This window comes from Tauraco erythrolophus, chromosome 2, assembly GCF_009769465.1.
Source record: "Tauraco erythrolophus isolate bTauEry1 chromosome 2, bTauEry1.pri, whole genome shotgun sequence".
NCBI classification, from domain to species: Eukaryota; Metazoa; Chordata; class Aves; order Musophagiformes; family Musophagidae; genus Tauraco; species Tauraco erythrolophus.
The window spans coordinates 93,944,109-93,966,178 of NC_141466.1; the positions used below are offsets into that span (position 1 = coordinate 93,944,109).

General features: G+C 43.7%; 1 protein-coding gene across 1 annotated transcript in view; it reads right to left on the reverse strand.

Moving 5' to 3' along the window:
• The window catches only part of SRD5A2 (steroid 5 alpha-reductase 2), a 32,128-nt gene extending 12,250 nt beyond the window's left edge, over positions 1 to 19,878 (reverse strand). The window contains 2 exon segments of the mRNA XM_086627998.1: position 18,563; positions 19,589 to 19,878. Of these exon segments, the coding sequence (XP_086484124.1) occupies position 18,563; positions 19,589 to 19,872 (285 nt within the window). The 5' untranslated portion in view covers positions 19,873 to 19,878.
• Between the last annotated feature and the right edge of the window lie 2,192 nt (positions 19,879 to 22,070).

The following is a 22,070-nucleotide window of genomic DNA, read 5'->3' on the forward strand; positions in this document are numbered from 1 at the left end:
TGGGTGTGCTATACAGTTAGCAAAGTAAGGACAAATACAGTTTAGGGATGAAACTGAGTCCTCTTCACATCGCATACAGGAATTATTAGATGTGCTATACTTAACAAAATATAAGTGGTTGAAAAAGGAAAGAAAAGGAAAGGAAGAGGACTTAAGAATGGGTATTTGGTTTTAATTATGAAAGAAGAACTGTGTAGGCTCGACTCCAAGGCAAAAATTTTTGCTCCTCTACATTCACTACAAAAGCAGCCAGGTTTCAAAAGTGTTTTGCAAATTGTTTATAAATTACTTCCTTACTCCTCTTGTTCTTCTTCCATTATTTCTGAAACTGTCACTGGAAAATCTGGTATCTCCCAGGGATTGCCAACATCTAGTTAGAACCAACAATGGAGAATTCTTCCTTGTCACTTGTAAAAAAGGCATTGAATTGTGAAAAGCGTTGATCTTTTCCACTGGCTTTAGCAGCTATAGAACAAAACTCTATACTTCAATTATTATGCATTTTCTAAAGGGAAACGAAGAACAGAATTGTTCTGTTTGGTGCATTAACGAGCTGCACCAGTAAATCACAATGCATCAGCAAGTTACACTCAGTATACATTTATATTGTATATTTGTTTCCTAAATGTTTCCATTTTAGTGTACAAACACCAAATAGGTTTTAAATACCCTTAATTGCAAAATATTATTCTATCTGTATTTGCCATTATCTAACCACTAATTTCCTCCTTTTTGTTTGTAATGTGGAAAGGAGATATAAATGAGAGCTGAACCAAACATTGGGAAAAATTGATTTAATGCCCACAACCCAAGGTAACTGAAGCAAGAGCCTAGAACCAGCTGTTAATATCTTTCTTGCCATCATCTGCCAAACTCGGCAAATTAATTGGAAAGACAGGGACTTGTTTTTAAAATATTTTGCTCTTTCATAGCCAAAGAAGGTAAAGTGAAGCTAATAGAGCAAAGGAAATGCATGCTCTGTACAGATCCCTGTTGAAATCAGTTCCATCCCACACAGCCCCCCAGTTTGTCCTCAGACACTACACAGGCAATTACTGGAGTCCAGGATGTATGGCATGATGGACCTTTTGTCTAAAAAGCCAAACACTAATACTTGTAACAGCCTCCTTGACTGGGAGTCCTATGTATCTACAACAGCAGGAGGCAGGACTCATTTCTATATTTAACTCAGGTAATCCTATTTTCTTAAAATAGATTTGTTGAGTGAAAGAATTGACATAAATTGGATATATTATAGGAGAGACACAGTAGCAGTAGAAGGTGTCCCATGTCTTGACCTTAGTAAGATTTTTTACACATATCTCACATGTCAATCTTACAAGTAACTCAGGGTGTCCTGGTTTAGAGATTGTTATTTTTCAGTGACTGCAAAATTGTTTGATAAATTATATCAAGGGATACAGCTGAGCACACGAGTGGGGGCTAGAGTTTACAACAAACTTGAAACATTGGTCTCATAGTTTTAAAACAGTAGATTTGATTCAATAAAGACAACGGCAAAATACTACACTTGGGTAGAACTGACCAAATGTAAAAGACAAGCTGGAGAACAGGCTGGACAGTAGAGGGAGTGCTGGTAGTTAGCAAAATGAGGATGAGCTAACGATGTCAGGCTGTTGCAAAAAAAAAAGCAAATGTTAAAATGTAATGTGGGAATGGGAGTGCTGTTGGAGATATCTGAAGTAATCTTTCCCCTTTGTATGGTGTTAATAAGAACTTAAATTATACTGTGTCCAGCTGAATTCTGCACTTTATAAAAGACAAGGACAAAGCTGAAGCAGCTCAGAGGAAAACAACGGTGATCTAGAAAATGTGACATGTAGAAAGGCTGATGGACTCAAGGTTATCTAAGCTAACTAAGAGAAAACGAGAGGAAGACATTATAACAACATACAACTGTATAAAATGTTGCTGCAAAGAAGAAAGGAGTAAAACATTCTGCTTGTCTACTGGGAACATAATAAGAAGTAACAGGTTTAAATAGCTATACAGAAAATGCAGCTTAGACATTAGGGAAGGACAGAGAAGCACTGGAACATACTAGCTGAAGGGTTGGAGGAATCTCCATCAATGGCAATCATTAAGGACAAGTCAGACAGATGTCCATCAGGAATGGCACACACAGTCGTTAGACTGATCATCTTTCGTTATTCTATGTGTTTTACACACCAGTTGGAATTCTGGGCTGTTGCAGGCTTGGTCGTTACAGAGCACTGGAGGTCATAGAGCTCTCTCCTATGCTAATTGCTTCTGTACAGGCCAAAACACTGAGAAGAAAATTTGAGGACTATATGTGGCCAGGAACTGTCTGAGAATTGGAACTTGGAGCTATCTTGGTGAGAGAGATGCTTTGACAAGAAGCCGGGGTGCAGGGACAAGATCTGGAATTAGCTGAACAAAAAAACTAGCATGAAAAAAACCTTTTGCTCAGGCTACAGACTGAACTCAACGCCAGGCCATATATCTCAGGTGAAACCCAACTAAACTTGTACAGATTTATATTCATGTAGGAATAGAGGACAGGATGAGAGTCAACACGACCAGACGGATTGTGGTAATGACAAATGTGCAGATCCCACGGCGCTTCATGCTTAGCTCTACTACTTGATAGTAGCTAAAGGGCAGTAGTACTTAAAGATTATGGAATGTTTGTTGTTTTATCTAAGCAATGGTGTGTCAAAAGCTTAGCCAGCAAAGCATATATTTCAGCAAGGTATCTCACTCTTTTCTTCTCCAGAAATAACCACTTGATATTTATGAAGACAGATCACTTTGTTCCTATTGCTAAACTGTGGATGTCTGCCAAAGCATGAAACGTGCCAGAAGTACTTAACCAGACACTACGCTAGCACTTCGAAAGCTCACTGCTCTGCTGGAGCAGAGAGTTCAAAGAGTTCACAGAGGCTGAGAGCGTGAGCAGAACAAAAGGATGCATCTACATGAAAAATGGTACAAATCCAAGGATGCACAAATCTGTGCTCTTACAACTGCACTTATCAGAGAAAGGGCAATTATTTTCCATGAATGGTCCTCATGGGGCTGAGAAATGACCAAAGGAAACCAGACATTTGCTAAGCTATGCCTGTCCAAAGCTAAATCTTTGCCAGACTGTATCTGACCAACACATGCCAGACTCTAGGTTGCACTAGAGTTGCAAGACATATTGTTAATAGTTTTTAAAATACTCTTAACTGTTTTTTTTCACTCTAGTAATTCCTTATTTTCCTCTTTCACGCCTAAACTTCTGCTCTGCTTCCATTTTGCTCTTCCAGCCTTCATGACTATCCTTTCTCTGTCCTTCCTTCTTCAGATTCTTACCTCCTTTATGACTCTTCACGTTCTTTTTTTCCAACTAGGAGCTGTCCCTCTCACTGCCCTAGTTGTCTCTTTCATTGTAGTTCTCTCACCTTTGTCCCTCTCCCTTTGCAGTTATGGCTGTGTATCTTTAGCAACAGGATTGCTCCTCTTGGACTTCCTAACAGGTCTTTGGTCCCTCTGCAGCTGCTTTTCTGGATGCTCTAGCTGGAAAACACTCAGCAAGGACACAGGATTAGTATGGTTTATATTGACCTGTACATGAAAATGCATCATGTTTCCTATACTATTTAACCTCCACATTCCATTGGTTTTGCACTGCCTCCATAGTGTCATGTTTCAATAAACTACAAACTCTTTGCATGATTGAGACATATAACAGCATCGATCTACACAGCTGCTGCAACAGAAGCTGGCTGTTTGTTCCAGAGCAACACTGGGCACCTGTGAACATCAGGGGAGGTGCAGATCTCCTGGCATCCTCTCTCCCAAGTGTCCATGCAATTGTTTTTTGTGAGGGAGGAACAGGCCAGGTACTTGGTGGTGGAGGGTTTCTGGTGCCAGTCTTTAGCTGGGGAGCATGTCCACCCTTGGGGACCTGTGAGTGTGTGTTCAGAGTTAGAGGCAGCATGCTTACTGCTCCCACGGAAAGCAAGCAGGCTCCCAACTACTTCGCTGGTCAGCCCAAGCAGCCGTGTCTAGCGGAGGAGGTCACAGAGTAGGAGAGATGCTTTGGGGCTATAGGAGACTGAGATACACATCTAAGGGCACAGGTGCACAAGGTGGCAGCCAGCTGCAGGACTCTCACCCCCAGCACATGAAACTTGGCACATCTGGTTGTTTATTCTGCTACATGAAGTAGTTTAAGATTGTAAGATATGTGTTGCTGGAAAAAAAATGTGTGAGAAAATTGAGGTGGTAAACTAAAGCAGTTTCTCTCTAGCTCTATTTTATAGATGCTCCTGTCAAAAGAGAAATCCTGCCTCTGCTGAGAGTGCATCTTTCAGCTTGCAGCAGGGTAATGGTAGGAGGATTTTTGAGCATTTCACCACAGTCCACAGAGTTCAGAAATGCAGCACCAGGTCATCTCCTTCCTTATTGTTAGTATGCAAAGAAATTCTCTAAGGACCTGAAAGATTCAGCAATAAACCTCTGCAGAAGTTTAGACTTAGTTGGGAAGTCTCCTTCATAACTGAAATGGCCAGAACCACTGCATACATTTTTTTCCAAAACAGTAAAAAATGTTAAAGCTGAAAATTGTAATTTCTAAATCCTTATGCTCACATTTTGAAGAACATTGATTGAAATGTCTTACATTTGGAAAGGTAGTAATCCAAATTTCTTCTGAACCTGTACGACCTCATGGCATCCGTAGCAGTACACATACACAGAGAAGAACAGAATTTGAAATGACCAGGTCAGGTCTTGAGTTGTGCTAACATTAAAATGATCAGAGGACTTAATGTCTTCTCTTTTTCTCTAAGCAAAACCATTACCATGGGCTGACTCCGAGTCACAGTCATCTTTGCTCCCTCCTAAAATGTGTCAAAAGATTTCCTACCAGTGAAAGCTGCTAAGTGAAACACTCAACACACAGAAAGAGTCAGTATTAAAGTATCCCTTGATCATTGGATTTACCCTGATACTGCCCTCTCACATCATCTCCTTTTCCCTTCCATTTCTTCTCACTCCTGCCTCAACTTCTGCCCGAGCTGTTTTTAACAATTCTTCTACTTGTCCCTTTCTGTGCTACTCTGTGCTACCGGATCATTTATCTCTTCTCACCTTCTAGCCCTGACTGTAAGCCTCACAGTGCTTTTTATTTCTTTGCATTCAATGCAATTTGTATTTTCCTAATCCACACTGCCAGGACTTCAGTTAGGAGACCAATTCTTCCCTGTTGAGTACCCTACCGGCCAGAACTGCATGAAAAGTCCTGCTCTGCCCCTACAGTGCCGGCTTGGACAATACTTGGCTGGATTGCAGGCTTACACAGATGAAGCAGAAAAACTGCTCTGCACAGACAGACTCCTCTAAAGATGTTAGCTGACAAACTTTATGTTTGAACAGATACAAATGAATTTTCTCAGAAACAACTCCACCAAGTTTAAATTGCTTTTCCTGGGAATGGCCAGGACACATCTCTACACCTTAGTAACCTTAGCCCAGAATAAGTTTGAAAACATTAATGCTTTAACGATTCTGTTTTAAAAGAAGATCCTGAAGAGAACCAAACACAAAGAACTCAACATCATAATGTAAATACAGTGTTTTCCCTCTCTTCATTGTTCACAGGAGCATCAAAGTTATAGACACACACGCATTGCCCTCCCCTAGATGCGTGACAGGAGTCACTAGGTTTGCTTGGGAAACAGCGTTCAGAGGTTTTTGATGTGCATCTCTAGCAGGAGACCATGCCAATGTGCTTTGAGTAGCCTATCCAGCTTATTCGAAGCTCTCTTCAGCCTTCCTGTCCCATACCAAATGATGACATGAAGTCTAGCTCAAGGGGATTTGGCTTTCTAGGAAAGCCGCTCAGACCATCTTTACCAGTACATCAAAGTGCTACAGGTCGTTGCTGCCCCAGGATCTGCTCCAGCATAGTCCTACCTGGGAACTGATCCGTTTCTTAACATCTCTGATAGGCAAACCCTCTTTCTTTAGTAGACGACACATGTCTTTGCAGACAACCTCAATACAGTGACATTTCCAAAGACATTTCTGGGAGGCACTCTCCCAGCATACAAAATGTTGGATTAAGTTAAATGGTGATCTGTACCACAGTTATAAGCAAAATGGTGTCTTATATATAGCAAAAGTTGTCTGCAGGTGTTGTTACTCTATTACATGTTTATAAAGAGTAATTAGGAAGGAAGAAGTCAAAATCAACTTCCTTCAAATATGACCTTTTTCATTGTTATTGCAGGTCACATTTTGATGCACCTTTCTAGGAATGGTGAAACTTTCTCCCCATCCTTAGGTATTAATATGGTAGCAATTGATGTTTCCAAAGTTCACATCTAGATAGAATTTAGCTGGGTCTTAAAATGAATTGGGATCTATGGAAAAATATATACATTTTTCCTCTTATCAGGTGACTTTTCCCATCTTCCTGCACTGAATATTTTAACTCAGTTTTAGTATAATTTTCTTTATGAAATAATTTCATGCTATTGTTGTACCTATGAGATGTTTCAAAATAATTACAATGTCAGCTGAGTGATTAGCAAAGATTAACACCGCCCTTATGTTCAAATGGGTGTAGATGTATATTAATTTAATTATTTGACCAAATTCAGTAAGGATCACCCTACTGATCAATCCACCTGCCACATTTGAATCGACATCTAGAGGGACAGAAGGACACTTCAAGGTGTGTAACTTATTTTGAAATATTTCTTTATCACAATTCTTCTTTACCAAAATGACTCTAATTTTGAAGGATATACCAAGAATATAAGTTACACCAAGGAAACAGGTGCAGTGTCTGGGATGGAGGTTATTTCATAAATATTCATTCTTAACCGAGCAGTCCCATGTAGAAGTGACCTAATTGTATAAGCTTTTGAGTACACAAAGGGGCTTGTGAAAATTTGTCCTTTTGTCAAACTATGTTTATTGGCTCAATAAAAAGTGCTACCTCCCCCCATAATGGCTGCCTCTCTTATGATAAGAAATCTAAAAATAGACTTGTGGACATTGAAGACCAAGGGCCATACCAAATTTCCCATTGTGTATATGGAATGAACCTCAACAATTTTCCCTTGCTTTTTATTTCCTACTTAAAAGAGCAGCCCCAATAAGGGAATACTACAGACATCCCATCATTAAAACAAGTAATTTCCTTCTTTGGTGAAAGCATTATTATTTTTAAGTAAAAACGTTTACTGAAATTCCTGTATGTAACTTAATCTTTTTTTCTCTCCGTCTTATTATAGCCCTTTATAACCTTGCTTTTCCAATATCAACAGCAGGAATCTTGTAATGTCCAGATTTTGTAAATCCAGATCTTAACATTCTCATCAGTCTTATCAAAGCTCAGTGGAGTTTGGTGCTCACAACGTATCTTCCAATAAGGCTTTAAACTCCCAGGATATCAAGTGTTGTAACTTCCTCACTGAGCTCAAACCAGATCAGAGGAACCTACTCGTGCCTCAGTGACAGCCTCGTGCAATTTGAACACCTCTCTGCAGAGCAGCTGGGACTGAGCACCCATCAAGCCTTTGTGCCTTTATCACTGACAGGCAAACAGAAATGACAGAGAAGTTTCAGAGCAAACACGAATACTCTTTTAGCTATGGCCCTGCTCCAGGTAGCAGAGATGGAACGAAGAGAAAAACTTCTGTGACCTGCTCTGTGTGTACTGCGCTTCCCTTTACTTCTGGAGGACAGAATAGACATTCCATGTCATGTATGGAGCTCAGGCCAGTGAACTGACTGCAAGACAGCAAATGTTGTCTGGAATCATAAATTACAATAGTGTGCAGCACGCAAGCATACAAAACCTTCTTGAACAACTAGATTAGGGAATCACAGCCTTAGGTGGCACAGTAGGAGTAGGGGTATGATGGGGAACGGAGAGCAGGAGCATGGCACGCAATAATGCCTATCTAGGAAGAAAACCAGGAGTACAAATACAAAACCATAAAGGATTGTAAAGCTGCCTGGTAATGACAAAACAGCACAAATGAATTAGCATCAGATAGAAATATACTGTTAACAGGCATGTTGTCTTGAAAGAAGCGAGTGGCTGTGTGGGATTAGTTGCCAGCTGGGGCTAAACCACGACAGTCCTTTTTGGTGACCCAGATGGGACATAAACCCACAATCCCCAGCTCACTCCTCCTCAGTGGGATGGGGGAGAGAATCAGAAGAGTAAAAGTGAGAAAACTCACGGGTTGAGAAAAAGCCAGTTTAATAGGTAAAGCAAAAGCCACATGTGCAAGCAAACCAAGGAATTCATTCACCACTCCCATGGGCAGGAAGGTATTCAGCCATCTCCAGGAAAGCAGGGCTCCGTCATGCATAACAGTTACTTGGGAAGACAAACGCCATCACTCTGAACGTCTCGCTCTTCCTTCTTCTTTCCCCAGCTTTATATGCTGAGCATGATGTCATATGGTGTGGAATATCCCTTTGGTCAGTTGGAGTCAGCTGTCCCAGCTGTGTCCCCTCCCAACTTCTTGTGCATCCCCAGCCTACTTGCTGGAGGGGTGGTGTGAGAAGCAGAAAAGGCCTCGACTCTGTGTAAGCACTGCTCAGCAGTAACGAAAACATCCCTGTGTTCTCAACACAGTTTGCACCACAAATCCAAATCCCAGCCCCACACTAGCTTCTGTGAAGAAATTAACTCTATCCCAGCTAAACCAGCACAAAAGTGAAGAAAGATAAAAGTCTTAAGTTAACTCTGCACAAATTCTTCCAGTTGGATTGATAAAAGGAAAAATTATATGGGTACACTCTGGACTGGGCAAAAACTATAGGTTTCTGTAATGTTAGCCGACTTCCAATGGGAAAGGAATGTATAGATAGGGTTATTTGTGCTAACAGTTAGGAACAATCAGTTAGTATCTATTATGAGAGCATAACTAGGAAGGTATTTAATAATGCTAGAGGAAACTGCAACGAAGTAAACTCCATACCAGCACTGGGTACATGAACATTTTACACTTCTGTGGCAAAGCATCCAAAGAGATATTTCTGTTGACTGTTCATCCATTAATTTGAAGAACCTGGGTAAAAACAGCAACAAATCTAGTATTTTCACTGAAGAGAAGAAATTAGATACTAGCATTACTGAAACTCACTGGGACAAGCCACACAAAGTTAAAGTCATTGACTGGGGAGCAAGGAACGCATGAAAGAGGCAGAGCGAATGGCCAGCCTCTGACAGGGGTATCACTACCAGATCTAGAGTTAACTGTTAAGTCCAAACAGCAAGAGAGAGGACCCTAATGTATTACTGTGTAGCTGGTGAAAGCCCAAAGGAATCTGGTTAAGGTCTATTGCAAAGCATCAAGGTGAAGCAAAACAGAGAACAGGATCTGTTACTTGTCAAATACCTGCATGTTGTGTACTGGAAGATTAGTGACAGAGATTTCAAGAGGCCAATAATGAAAATGTCTTTAGTTATTGACACTTAAACATGGTGATTTTCTAAGACAAAGGGTAAAATAACTATTTATATGGGGAAAAAAATCATCTCTGGATTGAATCTGGTGGTTATTATATGGTATGATTATATTCAAAATATATTTTTAAGTAAAAACCTTTACTGAAATTCTCGTATACAATTTGATCTTTCTTCTCTCTTAGTATAGCTCTTTATAACCTTGCTTTTCCAGTATCAACAGCAGGAATCTTGTAATGTCCAGATCTTGTAAATTCAAACTTAATCTAATCTCTCTGTTTATCCACCTTGTGTTTCAAAAAAAACCCTGAACACCTAAAATGCCTTATGAACCAATAGAAAATACCTCTAAAAATTATGAACAAATGCATAAATGACTTACTCTTTCGGGGCCTGCATCCACCTGCATTTCTCTGAATGCTTAAGCTGCTTTTCTTACTAATTTGCAAGCAGTCATGAAAAAATGACCAGCATGTCCAGTTAAGTGCTGCACCTGCCTCACCAATCAGGCAGTACAAGCTGGCTTAAAAAAGGGCTACGTGAGCGACATTCTGCAGAGCCAGCGAGGAGGGAGAGTCTTTTTCTTTCTCCCTCCAACTTGGTTTTGGAGGGAGAGGAACTGACCAAAAGAAGTATAAAAACTTATGCAGGGATATTGTTTTCGAATGCTCCATGAAAGCCTGCCTTCCTTGATATTTTCAGAGAGATGCCAATTTGTAGAAAAGCAAGTATCAAATCAATATCACACCAAACAGGTCACCTGCAACCAAGGGGTTTGGGGATCCAGCTGTGTCTGAAGAGCAGCCTGTGAGATTCACCAGAGTACACTTCGGAAATAAAAACAGCGATTTCTTTTCTTTATATACTAACAGAGTAAAAAAATTATGGTTTTGATGGGAACCAAAGTTGCAAAAGAAGAAAAAAAAAACCTAAATGTAACTCTCAATGGTATTTGAAACTGAAATGCTTCTTGAAATTGCTGGTGCCTCAGCTGCTACAGGCAGCAGAGTAGTGGGCAAATGCAGCAGCACCCCATCCTTTACACCAGCATCTTCAGGATTAGCTTTGTAGATCAGTGAGACAAGGCCACCCCCCCCGCCACTGAGCATGGTGGCATCTCCTCTCCTTCCTTGCCACTCTTTCTCACTTCTAAGAGAAACACAGCATTGAGGTTTACGTGGAATTTGATTCTGATGGCTTCCTCTCATCACCTTGTATTTTGTTTCCCGCCTTTGGTTTTTGAAGCTTGACTGCAAAATGGAAATGCAGCAAACTCTTTCATGTGGGCACGAATAACACAGCAAGCAAGAACCTGGGCAGAATCAAGAAAGACTACAAAGCCCTGGGGGTGCAAGCAAAAAGTATTGGTGCCCAAGTTATCTTTTTTTTTGTTTTATCAGTTGGGGAAAGGGTGAAGCCAGAAAGACATTTAATGCAAATGAACTTCTGGCTTCATGGCTGATGTCATTGTCAGGATTTTAGCTTTTATGACAACAGAACATTCTTCAATGACTGTAGCCTGTTAGGGAGAGATGGGATCCACCTGTCTAGAAGGGCCAAGGGAATCTTTGGCAGCAGGCTGGCCAACTTGGTGAGTCAGGCTTTAAACTGAAGGATTCAGCGGTCAGGGTCTAAAGTGGCAACACTCCCACCATTGCAACCAACTGGGGAATATGTCAGGGCCAACCAGAGCAGCAACAATGTTCCTTAGCTGCCTCCCAAGATGAGAAACAGAAAACTAACCACCTCAAGTGTATGTATACCAATGTATGCAGCCTGGGGAATAAACAGGAGGAACTGGAGCTCTGTCCCCAGAAAGTTATGATATCATAGGAACAACTGAAACATGGTGAGACAATTCGTATAACTGGAGGATGGCAACGGATGGCTAGAGGCTGTTTCATAAAGATAGGTGAGGAAGAAGAGAAGGGTCGCCCTCCATGTTAAGGAAAACCTTGAATGTATAGAAGTCAACTATGGCAATTGTGGAAGCCCTATCAAAGCCTCTGGGTCAAGATCAGAGGGGTTGCCTCCAAGGAGGGATCTTACAGTAGGCACCTGCTACCAATCTGCAATCCGAGATGATACGGACAAAGAAGCAGTATTTTGGTCACTTAAGCAAGCTTTAGGCTAACAGAACCTGGTTCTTATGAGTGACTTCAACTACTCAGACATTTTTTGGAACAACAACATAGCAGCTCACACGTCATCCATCAAGTTCCTGGAATGCATAGAGGATGGCTTCCTCATACAGATGTTAGGTGTGCCAACCAAAAATGAGGCACTGCTGGACTTGCTACTCACAAACCAAGAAAACCTGCTTTATAATATCTTGGTCAGTGACAGCCTTGGCTGCAGCGATCACAACATTGTGGAGTCTGAGATCCTGCTGAGCACGCTGAAGGTTAGTACTAAGACAAAGATTTTAGAAGAGCAATCTTCAGCTCGCTCAGAGCTCAGTTGGGAGGGATTTCATGGGAAGTTTCCATGGAGGATAAAGGAGCTAGCAAGTGCTGGGAGTTTTTCAAGAACGCTCTCTTGGAAGCACAAAACTGTTCACCTTCTTTAAAAGTAAACTAAGTAGGTGGAGCAAAAGAACCCCTTGGCTTAACTGTGAGCTTCCGAGTCTGCTCAAAACCAAAAGAGAAGCATACAAGAGATGGAAAAGCAGTCAAATACCCATTCAGAACTACAAGGGCACTGCCAGGGCATGCAGAGATGCAGTTAGAAAAGCAAAAGCTCAGCTGGAATTGAAACTGGCCAGAGATGTCAAAAACTACAAGAAACAGTTCTTCAGGTACATAAACAACCAGAAACAGAAGGAAAATATTGGTCCGCTGTTAAACAGGAGAGGTGAATTAGTCATCAACAATGCTGAAAAAGCAGAGGTTCTCAACATTCTCCACCTGTCTTTACCAGCCATGGGCCTCAGGCCTTAGGAACAAATGGCCAGGTTGATGGCCAGGTTGATGGCCACAGACTCACCATCAGTGAAGGCAGAGTTGGTATGTGAACTGTTACAGGAGTTTGACCCCTACAAATTGAGAGGCCCTGACAATATGCACGCAAGGGTGTTAAAAGAGCTGGCTGACATCGTTGTGAGGCTGCTCTCCATAATCTTTGAGAAATCATGGAGATCGGAGGACATCCCAGAAGACTGGAAGAAGGCTAATGTCACCCCCATCTACAAGAAGGGCTTAAAGAAGGATCCAGGAAATTATAGGCTCATCAGTCTTACTTCAGTCCCTGGAAAAGTTATGGAACAAATCTTCCTGGGGGCTATCTCAAGACAAATGAAGCATGTGATCAGAAAAAGCCAGCACAGATTCACCAAAGGCAAATTGTACTTGACAAACCCGATCGCGTTCTACGATAAAGTAACCTGCTCAGTCGATGTGGAGTAAGCAGTGGGTGTTGTCTACCTGGATTTCTCCAAGGCTTTTGATATGGTTTCCCACAGCCTACTCCTTGAGAAACTGATGTGTTGCAGCCTAGACAAGTGGTCTGTGCGGTGGGTGGGGAACTGGCTGACATGCCACACCCAGAGGGTGGTGATAAACAGCTCATTTTCAAACTGGCAACCCATCACAAATGGAGTCCCCCAGGGACTGATAATGGGCCCAACATTGTTTAATATCTTTGTAAGTGATCTGGATGATGGGATCAAGTGTACCCTGATGAAGTTTGCTGATGATACCAAACCGAGTGGGGAAGTGGACCCTTCAGAAGGGAGAGCCACCCTGCAGGAAGACCTAGATAGGCTGGAAAAGTGGGCTAACAAAAACCTTATGAAGATCAACAAGAACAAGTCTTGCACCTGGGAAAACATAACCCAGGAATGCAGCACAGGCTGGGATCTATCCAGCTGGGGAGAAGCTCTGTGAAAAGTGACCTGGGGGTCTTGGTAGACAATAAGCTCAATATGAGTGAACAGTGTACTGCTGCTGTGGCAAAGAAAATCAACAGGATGATCAATGGACTGGGAAGTCTGACATATGAGGAAAGGCTGAGGCAACTGGGTTTGCTCAGCCTTGAGAAAAGAAGGCTTAGGAGAGACCTTATCACCATGTTCCAGTATGTAAATGGTGGCTATAAAGAAGATGGAGACTCCTTTTTTACAAGGAGCCACATTGAAAAGACATGGAGTAATGGATACAAGCTACTCCTGGGGAGACTCTGATTGGACACAAGAGGAAAATTTTTCATAATGAGAACAATCAATCATTGGAATAATCTCCCCAGGTCAAGTGGTGGATTCCCCAACATTGGACTCTTTTAAGATTCAGTTGGACAAGGTGCTTGGCCATCTTGTCTAGACTGGGCTTTTGCCAAGAGAGGTTGGACCAGATGATCCTTGAGGTTCCTTCCAACCTGGTATTCTATGATTCTATGACTCAAACGGGCTTCTCCTCACCACCTGAAGGCTCCAGCTGACATTCTCACTGTATTCCTTACTCAGCACAGCCCCTCTAGCAGGAAAGGCTGTATTACAAACTACGCCTCAAAGCAAAATACTTTGTAAGTCATTTACCACAAGAAGTATTCCTGTACGTACATCTTATGCTACTCATCATTTTCAGCTCATGGCCAGATTTTCACAGAGACCGCATATACAGATGGCAGACTTGGCATTCAGTGCTTTTCTCACTTTCTTCCTCCTTTTCTCTGCCTTTCCTTCTCATCAGTTTTGGAGGCCCTACCATACGAAAGTGAAGAAGCTATGAGCTTACTTAAAACAGATGTGACAAATTCAGATTTTTATAAGATGTTTGCCTTAGCACCATAGAGCGTTTGGATTTGATTAAATTCACACCATGCTGCAGTAATAAAGTGGACATTGAGAGATGAAGAGCTAGCTAAGGATAGCAGACAAAGAAGCAGGGGATGGGATTCCCTTTCCTCCCTTCAGCATCTGAAGCTGTCTGCCTTCATGAAAGCCTCAGGGAACACAACATCTTGCGCTTGCCACAAAGAGAGAGGCTGCTGCCTAGTGGTGGCAGAGAAAGACGGAGAGCGTACTGTTGTCACAGTTCAACACAGGTCACTGGACTGCTGCTCCTGGGCCAAGGCAGGATGGGGGAAGGTCTCCTGGCTCCATCCACCTCCCTCTTGCACCCTCTCGGGCAGCATATCTTTGCATTAGACTGTGCAAGGGGAGGGTTGGCTCTTTGGCCAGCAGTTGGTACTCAGATGATCAGTGCTGATTCTCTTTCAGCAGTGGGCTATATTGGAGCACACCACTTGACTCCCACGGAGGAAGCAGAGAGGTCCTACAAAGTTTGTCAATGAGGAGCTATCAGCACTAACCTGGGGAGTTTCCAGAAGAGGATTAGAGTGGTCCTTACAACACTCCAGCATATTCCTCAATGATCTGACAATAAATACAAAATTACCACTGATACAGCTGACACATGGCACAATTTCTAGACCAGAGGTGAACATCAATGTGGGTAGTACCACATTACTGAGCACTAAGCCCATACAGAAAATTACTTCAAAATTAAAGAAATACAGCCATACAAACACAAACCGTTCCTAAGGAGTGGTAGATTGTAACCTTGGTTACAACTGTGATTACACCAGCTCTAGAGAGATCAAAGTAGCCTGGAATCACGGGGCTCACTAGTGTGACTCCAAAACGAAAAGCACTCTTCTGATCTGTAAGCACAGGAGTAGCTGATGGGAACAGGAAGGTGATGTCATCCCTACAACATCACTTTGCTACTACAACTCTGGTATTGTATCCTGCATCCAATACTGACATCTTCATTTTAAAATGGATGTAAGAAAAGAAAGGAAAAAAGCCACAGAAATTATCTGAGGGCTGAGGGAAAAAAAATGTCTTGCATTGAGGGCCTTCAGCTGCGATTCACTGACATGATAATCTGGTGTAGGATACCTCAGATCAAATAAAAAATGTCGCAGCTACTTGACACCATGTGCGAAAGCAGGACAAATTAATTTTGCTGTTTTAAACCTGTTCCTAAATTTACGAAAATGTAATTTTATCCTGACCAACTTCATACTGGATGAAGTATCATGTGTCCGCACCACTCTATGTCAGATCAGGTAATGTCTGTTCCCCTGTAGCTGGCATAAATCCACCATAAAAAGATAAATCCAGCACAAACACCATATCATGTCAGTAGCTAATTAATCAGAAATATGATGATGTGCTCCTATACTATCTGGACAACAGTGGCGCAGATGGAGGACCCGACAGCTCTGTACGAGCACATTGAAAGATGATCTGATTACTGTGTAAGTGATACCACGGTAAGAAAATACTAAAGGATACTAAGGAGTGCTTTAAATTAGCACAGAGCGAGAAATAGCAAGCACCACTGGGAAGGAATCAAGGCTAGTCAAATTCAAGCAAGACATTCTAAACACGTTGTTTAAGTGACAGTGAAAGAGTTCAGAAGACTACACTACCAAAGCAGACAGTGGATACCGAAGCAAACAGTGGATTCTCCATAGAAAATGATGGATCCTCCATCTTCTGGGGTCTTCAGATTAAGACTTGAAGTTACTCCAAAATACGTGCTTCAGTCAAACGCAAGCTACTGGGGCAGCACAGTTGGTCATGACACATAGGAAAACAGAACAGCTAGCACAGGGGTCCTTTAAAAATCTATGTTTCTCCGTTACGGACTATATTGTGCTTCAGAGCATACCTCTAATCAAAACTTCCCTCCGCATGCATGTTTGGTGTAACAGATGAGACAAAATTAGGAATGATAAAAGCTTCCCTGTGGAGAGAAAGAAGTCACTAAATTATGCAACAACACATGAAGAAACTTCTCTGTTTCATACAAACATAAGGAATGCTTAAATACAGATGCCAGATGATCAGTAGTAAAAGTAGGAGTAGATTAACAGAATGTATTTATTATTAAAAGTGGAAACACTTTATTCACTTAAAAATTTTTAAGTCAGAAAAACTGCAGTAGGCTACATCCATTAAGTAAACGTAATTTTATTATTGATCAATTGTATGTTTTACTCCTTATACTTGCAGTCAAGTTTAATCACTGAAGCATTTAAAACTGTTGTTAGATTATTTCTAAATAATCTGAAAAAATATCAAGACAAAGTCTGACTGTTGTATCAAACTACTGAACCCTCCTCAAACACTATATGCCAATGAAATGCACTAATGGAGTGTGACCAGTACTCACCCCCTGCTCCTAACCCCTCCTAATATGGTTAGCATAACCAATGCCATTTTATAAGGCAAACGGCCACAACACGTAAGCGCGCTGATCATGTATCACCCCTCCTCCCTTCTTTCTACCCCTTTTTCAATATCGCAATAAGACAATTTGCCCACCAGTCTTGTTGCCAGGATGTGGTGGTACCTGTTATGGAACACGGAAGCGTAACAGCATATGAGATGCTGCCTATAAAATCCAGCAGCTGCAAGTGGGCTTAGACAGGAACTGCTGCTGGACAGCAAACCCTGTGATCACCCTGTGGTCAGGGATGCCTCCACTGTCGTCGTCTTCTTCCTCCGAGAACCAAGTGAGTAACTCATGTTCTTCTAGGTAAACTCTTGAGTCTAGATTACAATTATTGTATCATGTGCTGATCATTAAGAATTTGACCCAATCTGCAGAGGGTTCAGGTGGATAAAAAGTCTACGTAAATAAAAATTCTAGATAATAAGAAACCTATGCAAACTACTAGAAATTCTGTTTCACTGTAAGCTATGCTAATTGCTAAAAATGCTGAGTAATGATAAGCTATGCTAACTGCTAGAAATTGTAGATAACAATAAGCTATGCTGAGTCTTAAAATTTTTATGTAATAATAAAGCTCTAATAATCGCAACCCTGTGGCAATTGGTCATTCTGCCAAGGATCCCTCAAAAAACCTGCCTGATCCCACAGCATCAGATGACACTTAGAAAAACTCCTAATTTTTGATTTTTGTTGCTCTTTTACATAACAATAGAGCAGTAATATTTAATATGACATTTCAAATATTAATTGATTCAGTGAAATCTCGAAACGGCTTGCATGAGAAGAGGCTGCACGCTTTAAGAACAATACTGGAGTAACATGCAGTATTAGAAACAAAATTGGTTGTTATACAGACTTGGTTAAAATGAGGGCTTTTATTTTCACAAGAAAAAAAGTATACTCCAGCCACAGATGAGAAGACCCTCAAACTATTTGAGAAAACTTTGATGATCTACTTAGCGATATGGTTTAATGGGTTTGATTTGATGATCTACTTAGCGATATGGTTTAATGGGATTAGGGACGGTTGGACTCGATGATCTCCAAGCTCTTTTCCAACCTAGAAATCTATGAATCTATGAAAACGACTGTATGAAAACACAGTGCTTCTGCCTAAGTCTAGCAGTAATGCTGAAAAAAGAAGCCACTGACTCAAAAGATGTATGCATACCAGTAAGGTAACATTTCTTTCAGTTGTCTAGTGGTGCTCATTGATTTCTGTGTTTCTGAAATGATCAGAAATTCTTAAGAATAGCAGAATGCATTAAATTAAATTTAGTATAACTACATATATTAATATGCCTAGCTTTCTGCAAGTCAAATATCTTATAGGTAGTGTCCTTCAGGTGATTTATGCAGCAGAGAAAAGACAATATTAGTGACAGCGAATATATCTCTAACATAGTGTCTTAGCACTTTAAACCATTCTCTGTTTTAAACTTATCTACGACAGCCTGGAGTTTCTATCCCTGAACTGTCTGTAGAGATACTTCAGCTGGATTTTCAACATTCTGATTTTGGTTGAGTTGCAAATAATAATTTCTGATCAATTATGACATGAATGTTTCAGATTTCTAGGAAGCAAAATAAAAAAAAAACACAAGTAGAAATTTGGGTAAAAAATGGCAAACCAAGTCAGAAAAAGTTTTGCCTCAGAAGCTGCATAGCTCTTTACTACGTAATGGCATAACATTGTCACATGCACTTGCCATTTGTGAAAAGCTAGATTTTTCCATGAACAGAGAACCAAAAGTCAAATTCCTCATGAAAGAACTCCATAGAAAATGGAAGCGGAGTGGAAGATAAAACACACTCAGCTCAGTGTATCAGGAGATATATTCTGGTGATACACTCTAGAACCAAGTCCTACTGACGGCAGAACCAGGCCACAATTTGTAGAGCTATGTCACTTCAAAGTTATCACCAACAATGGGTCAAAATTCTTCTTCTTCTTTCAGCTCCTGATTAGTAAATACAGAATTAATTAGTTACAGCATTCATTGACACCTGGTATGACAAAGTTTCTAAAAAGAAAAAAAAAAAAAAAGGAAAGAAAAAAGATAAATTGGTACTTCGGTAGTGAAGTGGGAATGATGAATCGAGCATAAAAAAAAAACAGCTTTTGAGTTGTGGTACAGAAAGCCTGCAGTGGCTTTGTTTTTCCCCTGTGCTAGCTGCAGAGCAGTGCGGCTCATTCGGTCCTTGCTCTCTCACTGCTGTAGTGGGTTTGCGTTCGGGCCGTCTTCCCGCGTGTTCCCACGGCTTGCTTTGGCGGCCGGCGCTGCTCCCGGCGCTGCACGTGCTGCGCTTCTCCTGCCCGCAATAAGCACTTCGCATGTTCCTTTACATAAGATCTGGATTAGTTCCATCCAAAACTTTGCTCCATCTTAGCGAAACCTCGTTCTGTTTTTTGTTGTTTTTTTTTTAAGCTAAAAATCCAAAGCATACATCCTCTCCCCTGCTTCAAACACCCGAGTACCACCTGCTCCTTCCTCCGGCGACCAGGACGGGGGAAGAGATGCCGACCCGACCGGCCCCTACGTTTCGAGCAAAGCCTGGGGGCGCGAATCAGCGGCTCCCGCGCTCTCCCGCTGGCGATCCTTAGGAGGACCGCGTCCGACACGGAAGGGAGCGATGCTGCCACCAAGACCTGCCCCAGCCCCACCGCCCTCCTGGCCCCGGCTGCGCCCATTCCCGCAGCTTCCCTTGGTTTATTATTTCCCCTCGTTTCCCGAGGGGAGGCCGCAGCTCTTCGCGGCCGCCGCTCCCCGCCGGAGCGCCGCGGGCCGGTGGCGGGGCGGCTCCGGGCGGCGCCGCGGGCAGGCGGCGGGGGCGGGGGGAGCCGCGGGGGTGCGGGAGCCCTGCCCGGCGGCGGTACCTGTAGAAGTAGTGCCAGCAGAAGAGGCAGCAGAGGAGGCGGCAGCCGAGCGGCTCGAGGCGGGGCGGGCTGCGCAGCGCCAGCAGCAGCGCGGGCACCAGGAAAGAGGGCAGCTCCTGCAGGAACCAGGCGCAGCGCGCCGGCAGCCGGCCCCGCGGCCGGCACAGCCGCTCCTCGTGCTTCCCGTAGCGGGACGGCACCCGGAGGTACAGCGAGAGCTGCAGCAGCGCCAGGGCGCCCAGCAGCGAGCTGAGGGCCAGCACCAGGCTGGGGAAGCACTGCATGCTCGGGGGCGGGCGGCGGCGCCGGGCAGCGCGGGGCACCGAGGCAAACAGCCCTCGGCCAGCGCCAGCCTCAGCCTTATTAGAGCCGCGGCGGTCACCCCGCCCCGCCGCGCTGCCTCCCATCGCCCGGGCTCGTCAGAGGGCGCAGCCCCTCTTGCCGGCGCGGGCGAGGCGCCCCAGCCCGCCCCGAGGGGAGCTGCCCCCCGCGGGGCCCGCTCCGGCCCCTCCCTCAGCCGGCCCGGTTCGGCCCCGCGGGCCGGCGGCGGGGCGGCTGCCCGAGGTGGCGGGCGGCGGGCCGTCTCGGGGGCGTGATTCCCGGCGGGAGGCAACTGCTCCCGGTGAGGTGGGAGCGGCGGCGTTTCCTTCCCTCTGCCCCAGGGAGGTGTTGCAAGGCTCGGCTCGGCTCGGCTCGGCGCGTCGCGGCCCGGCGGTCCCGCCCTGTGTCGCTGCGCCACTTCTGGGCCACCGGGCAGGAGGCGGGTTGCAGGGCGCCCGACGGGTTGCAGCAGCTCGGCCCGCAGCGCTGCTGCTGTCACCGTAAATGCCGTGCCCGGGCTCGCCCGGGCAGCCGGGATGTGCCGGCCGAGCAGCCTTCCGGTAGCAGGGAGCGCTGCTCCGTTTGCGGGCAGGCGGAGAGTCGAGGCAGAGAGGTGCTAAAGGCCGGATGAGAATAAACAAGTGTCGATGCCCGTGGTGGTGCTAGGGAAAGCCGGTCCAAAACCTACGAGTCCAACAACTCCTGCTCGTATTTGGCATAACCAGACCGTGCTTAAGCTTTCGAAGTGCCCCAAGTTTTAGTGAAGATGGTCCTAATGTTAAGCGCTGGCTTTGGAGTGCGCTCAGAAACCCTTCAGTCTCAATGACATGAGGCAGTTTTGACAGCAGATTACGCAAAACTACAGCCCAGGAGTTAGGCTTTTCTTAGCCTGTTTCCTGAGGGTCTTCATTTGGTAAGGATTGCCAGGGCTTTGAATTACTGCAGGAGGACTAACAGAACATTAAACTCTCTATTGCTACTGGCTATTACTGTGTATCACCTCAAGGCCATGAATTACAGTTGCATCCATGTCATTTTGCAACTTCTCTGAGGAAGTGGTTGGATCCAGCCCCACAAAGGATTAGACGCCACACAAAATGCTTTTATGGAGCAGAAGTGGCACTAATCTAGGATGTGGGAGACTTGGTGTTCAATAGCCTCCTTTGTTTAAGGGGATTCTCTTGCTGCAGAGGCTGACCAAGCCACCAGGCTACAGACTGTCCTGTAGTCCAGAAGGCACTTGTACATTAGGTTGGCTGTTCTATGGGTAGTTACTTAAAACAGAGCTCTTTTGGCCATGGACAGTTTCCCCCTTGTCCTTGAGGAGTGTTGTAGTTGCTAAGGTCATGTTCATTGCAGTAAGTAAAACAGGTCAAGGCTTTTCCGGACCTGGAGATGTGTGGCATATTATGGCTGTCAGCCATAATGCCAGAGCACTCTTCCCCCACAGAAGATGCCTGTCTCTCTCCAAGCTGCCTGCTGGAGACAGCCTCTGGCCCATGCCGTCTCCCAGCTGCGTATAAAAGAGGGCTAGCTCGGCTGGACCAGAAGTGTGCTGGGTGTGCTGGCCATAAAACAGTGTAGGTGATGGGAGACTAATGGCATAGGCACCTATGTTTGAGAAACGATTCCTGATTGTGAACTATACTATCAGTGGTGGAAGATGCCTGTTTCTTGAAGCAAATCAAACTCAGTCGTTAGTTGGGGATGATTGTGATCTGATCTAGGTGGTCCTGCTCCGGCAGGGAGATTGGACTAGATGATCCTTTGAGGTCCCTTCCTATCCCTAACATTCTGTGATTCTGTGTGATTGTGGGAATGACTTCAAAAGTATGCTTTGGATTCAAACTGAAACTCTGAAGGAGACACAGCATAAGAGCTAGAGTGAACTGTGATCTCAAACACAGCACTGGTAGCTTCAGATAGTCCCGTGCTCATCATCCTGGCTGGTTGGATTCAAGCTGAAGAGGCCTAGTTCTACTCATTTACAGAGGAAGACAAACAGAGCAGGAGTTCTTCTAATCTTTAAAAACTGAGCTAGTCACATAGAAACCATTTCTAGTCCATGGAGCGAAGGAGGCACTTTTAAGGTGAGATTCATCTCATCCAAAAAGGTAATAAAACATGAATCATAATGTAGAAAAGCCTGTTTCTCTCCATT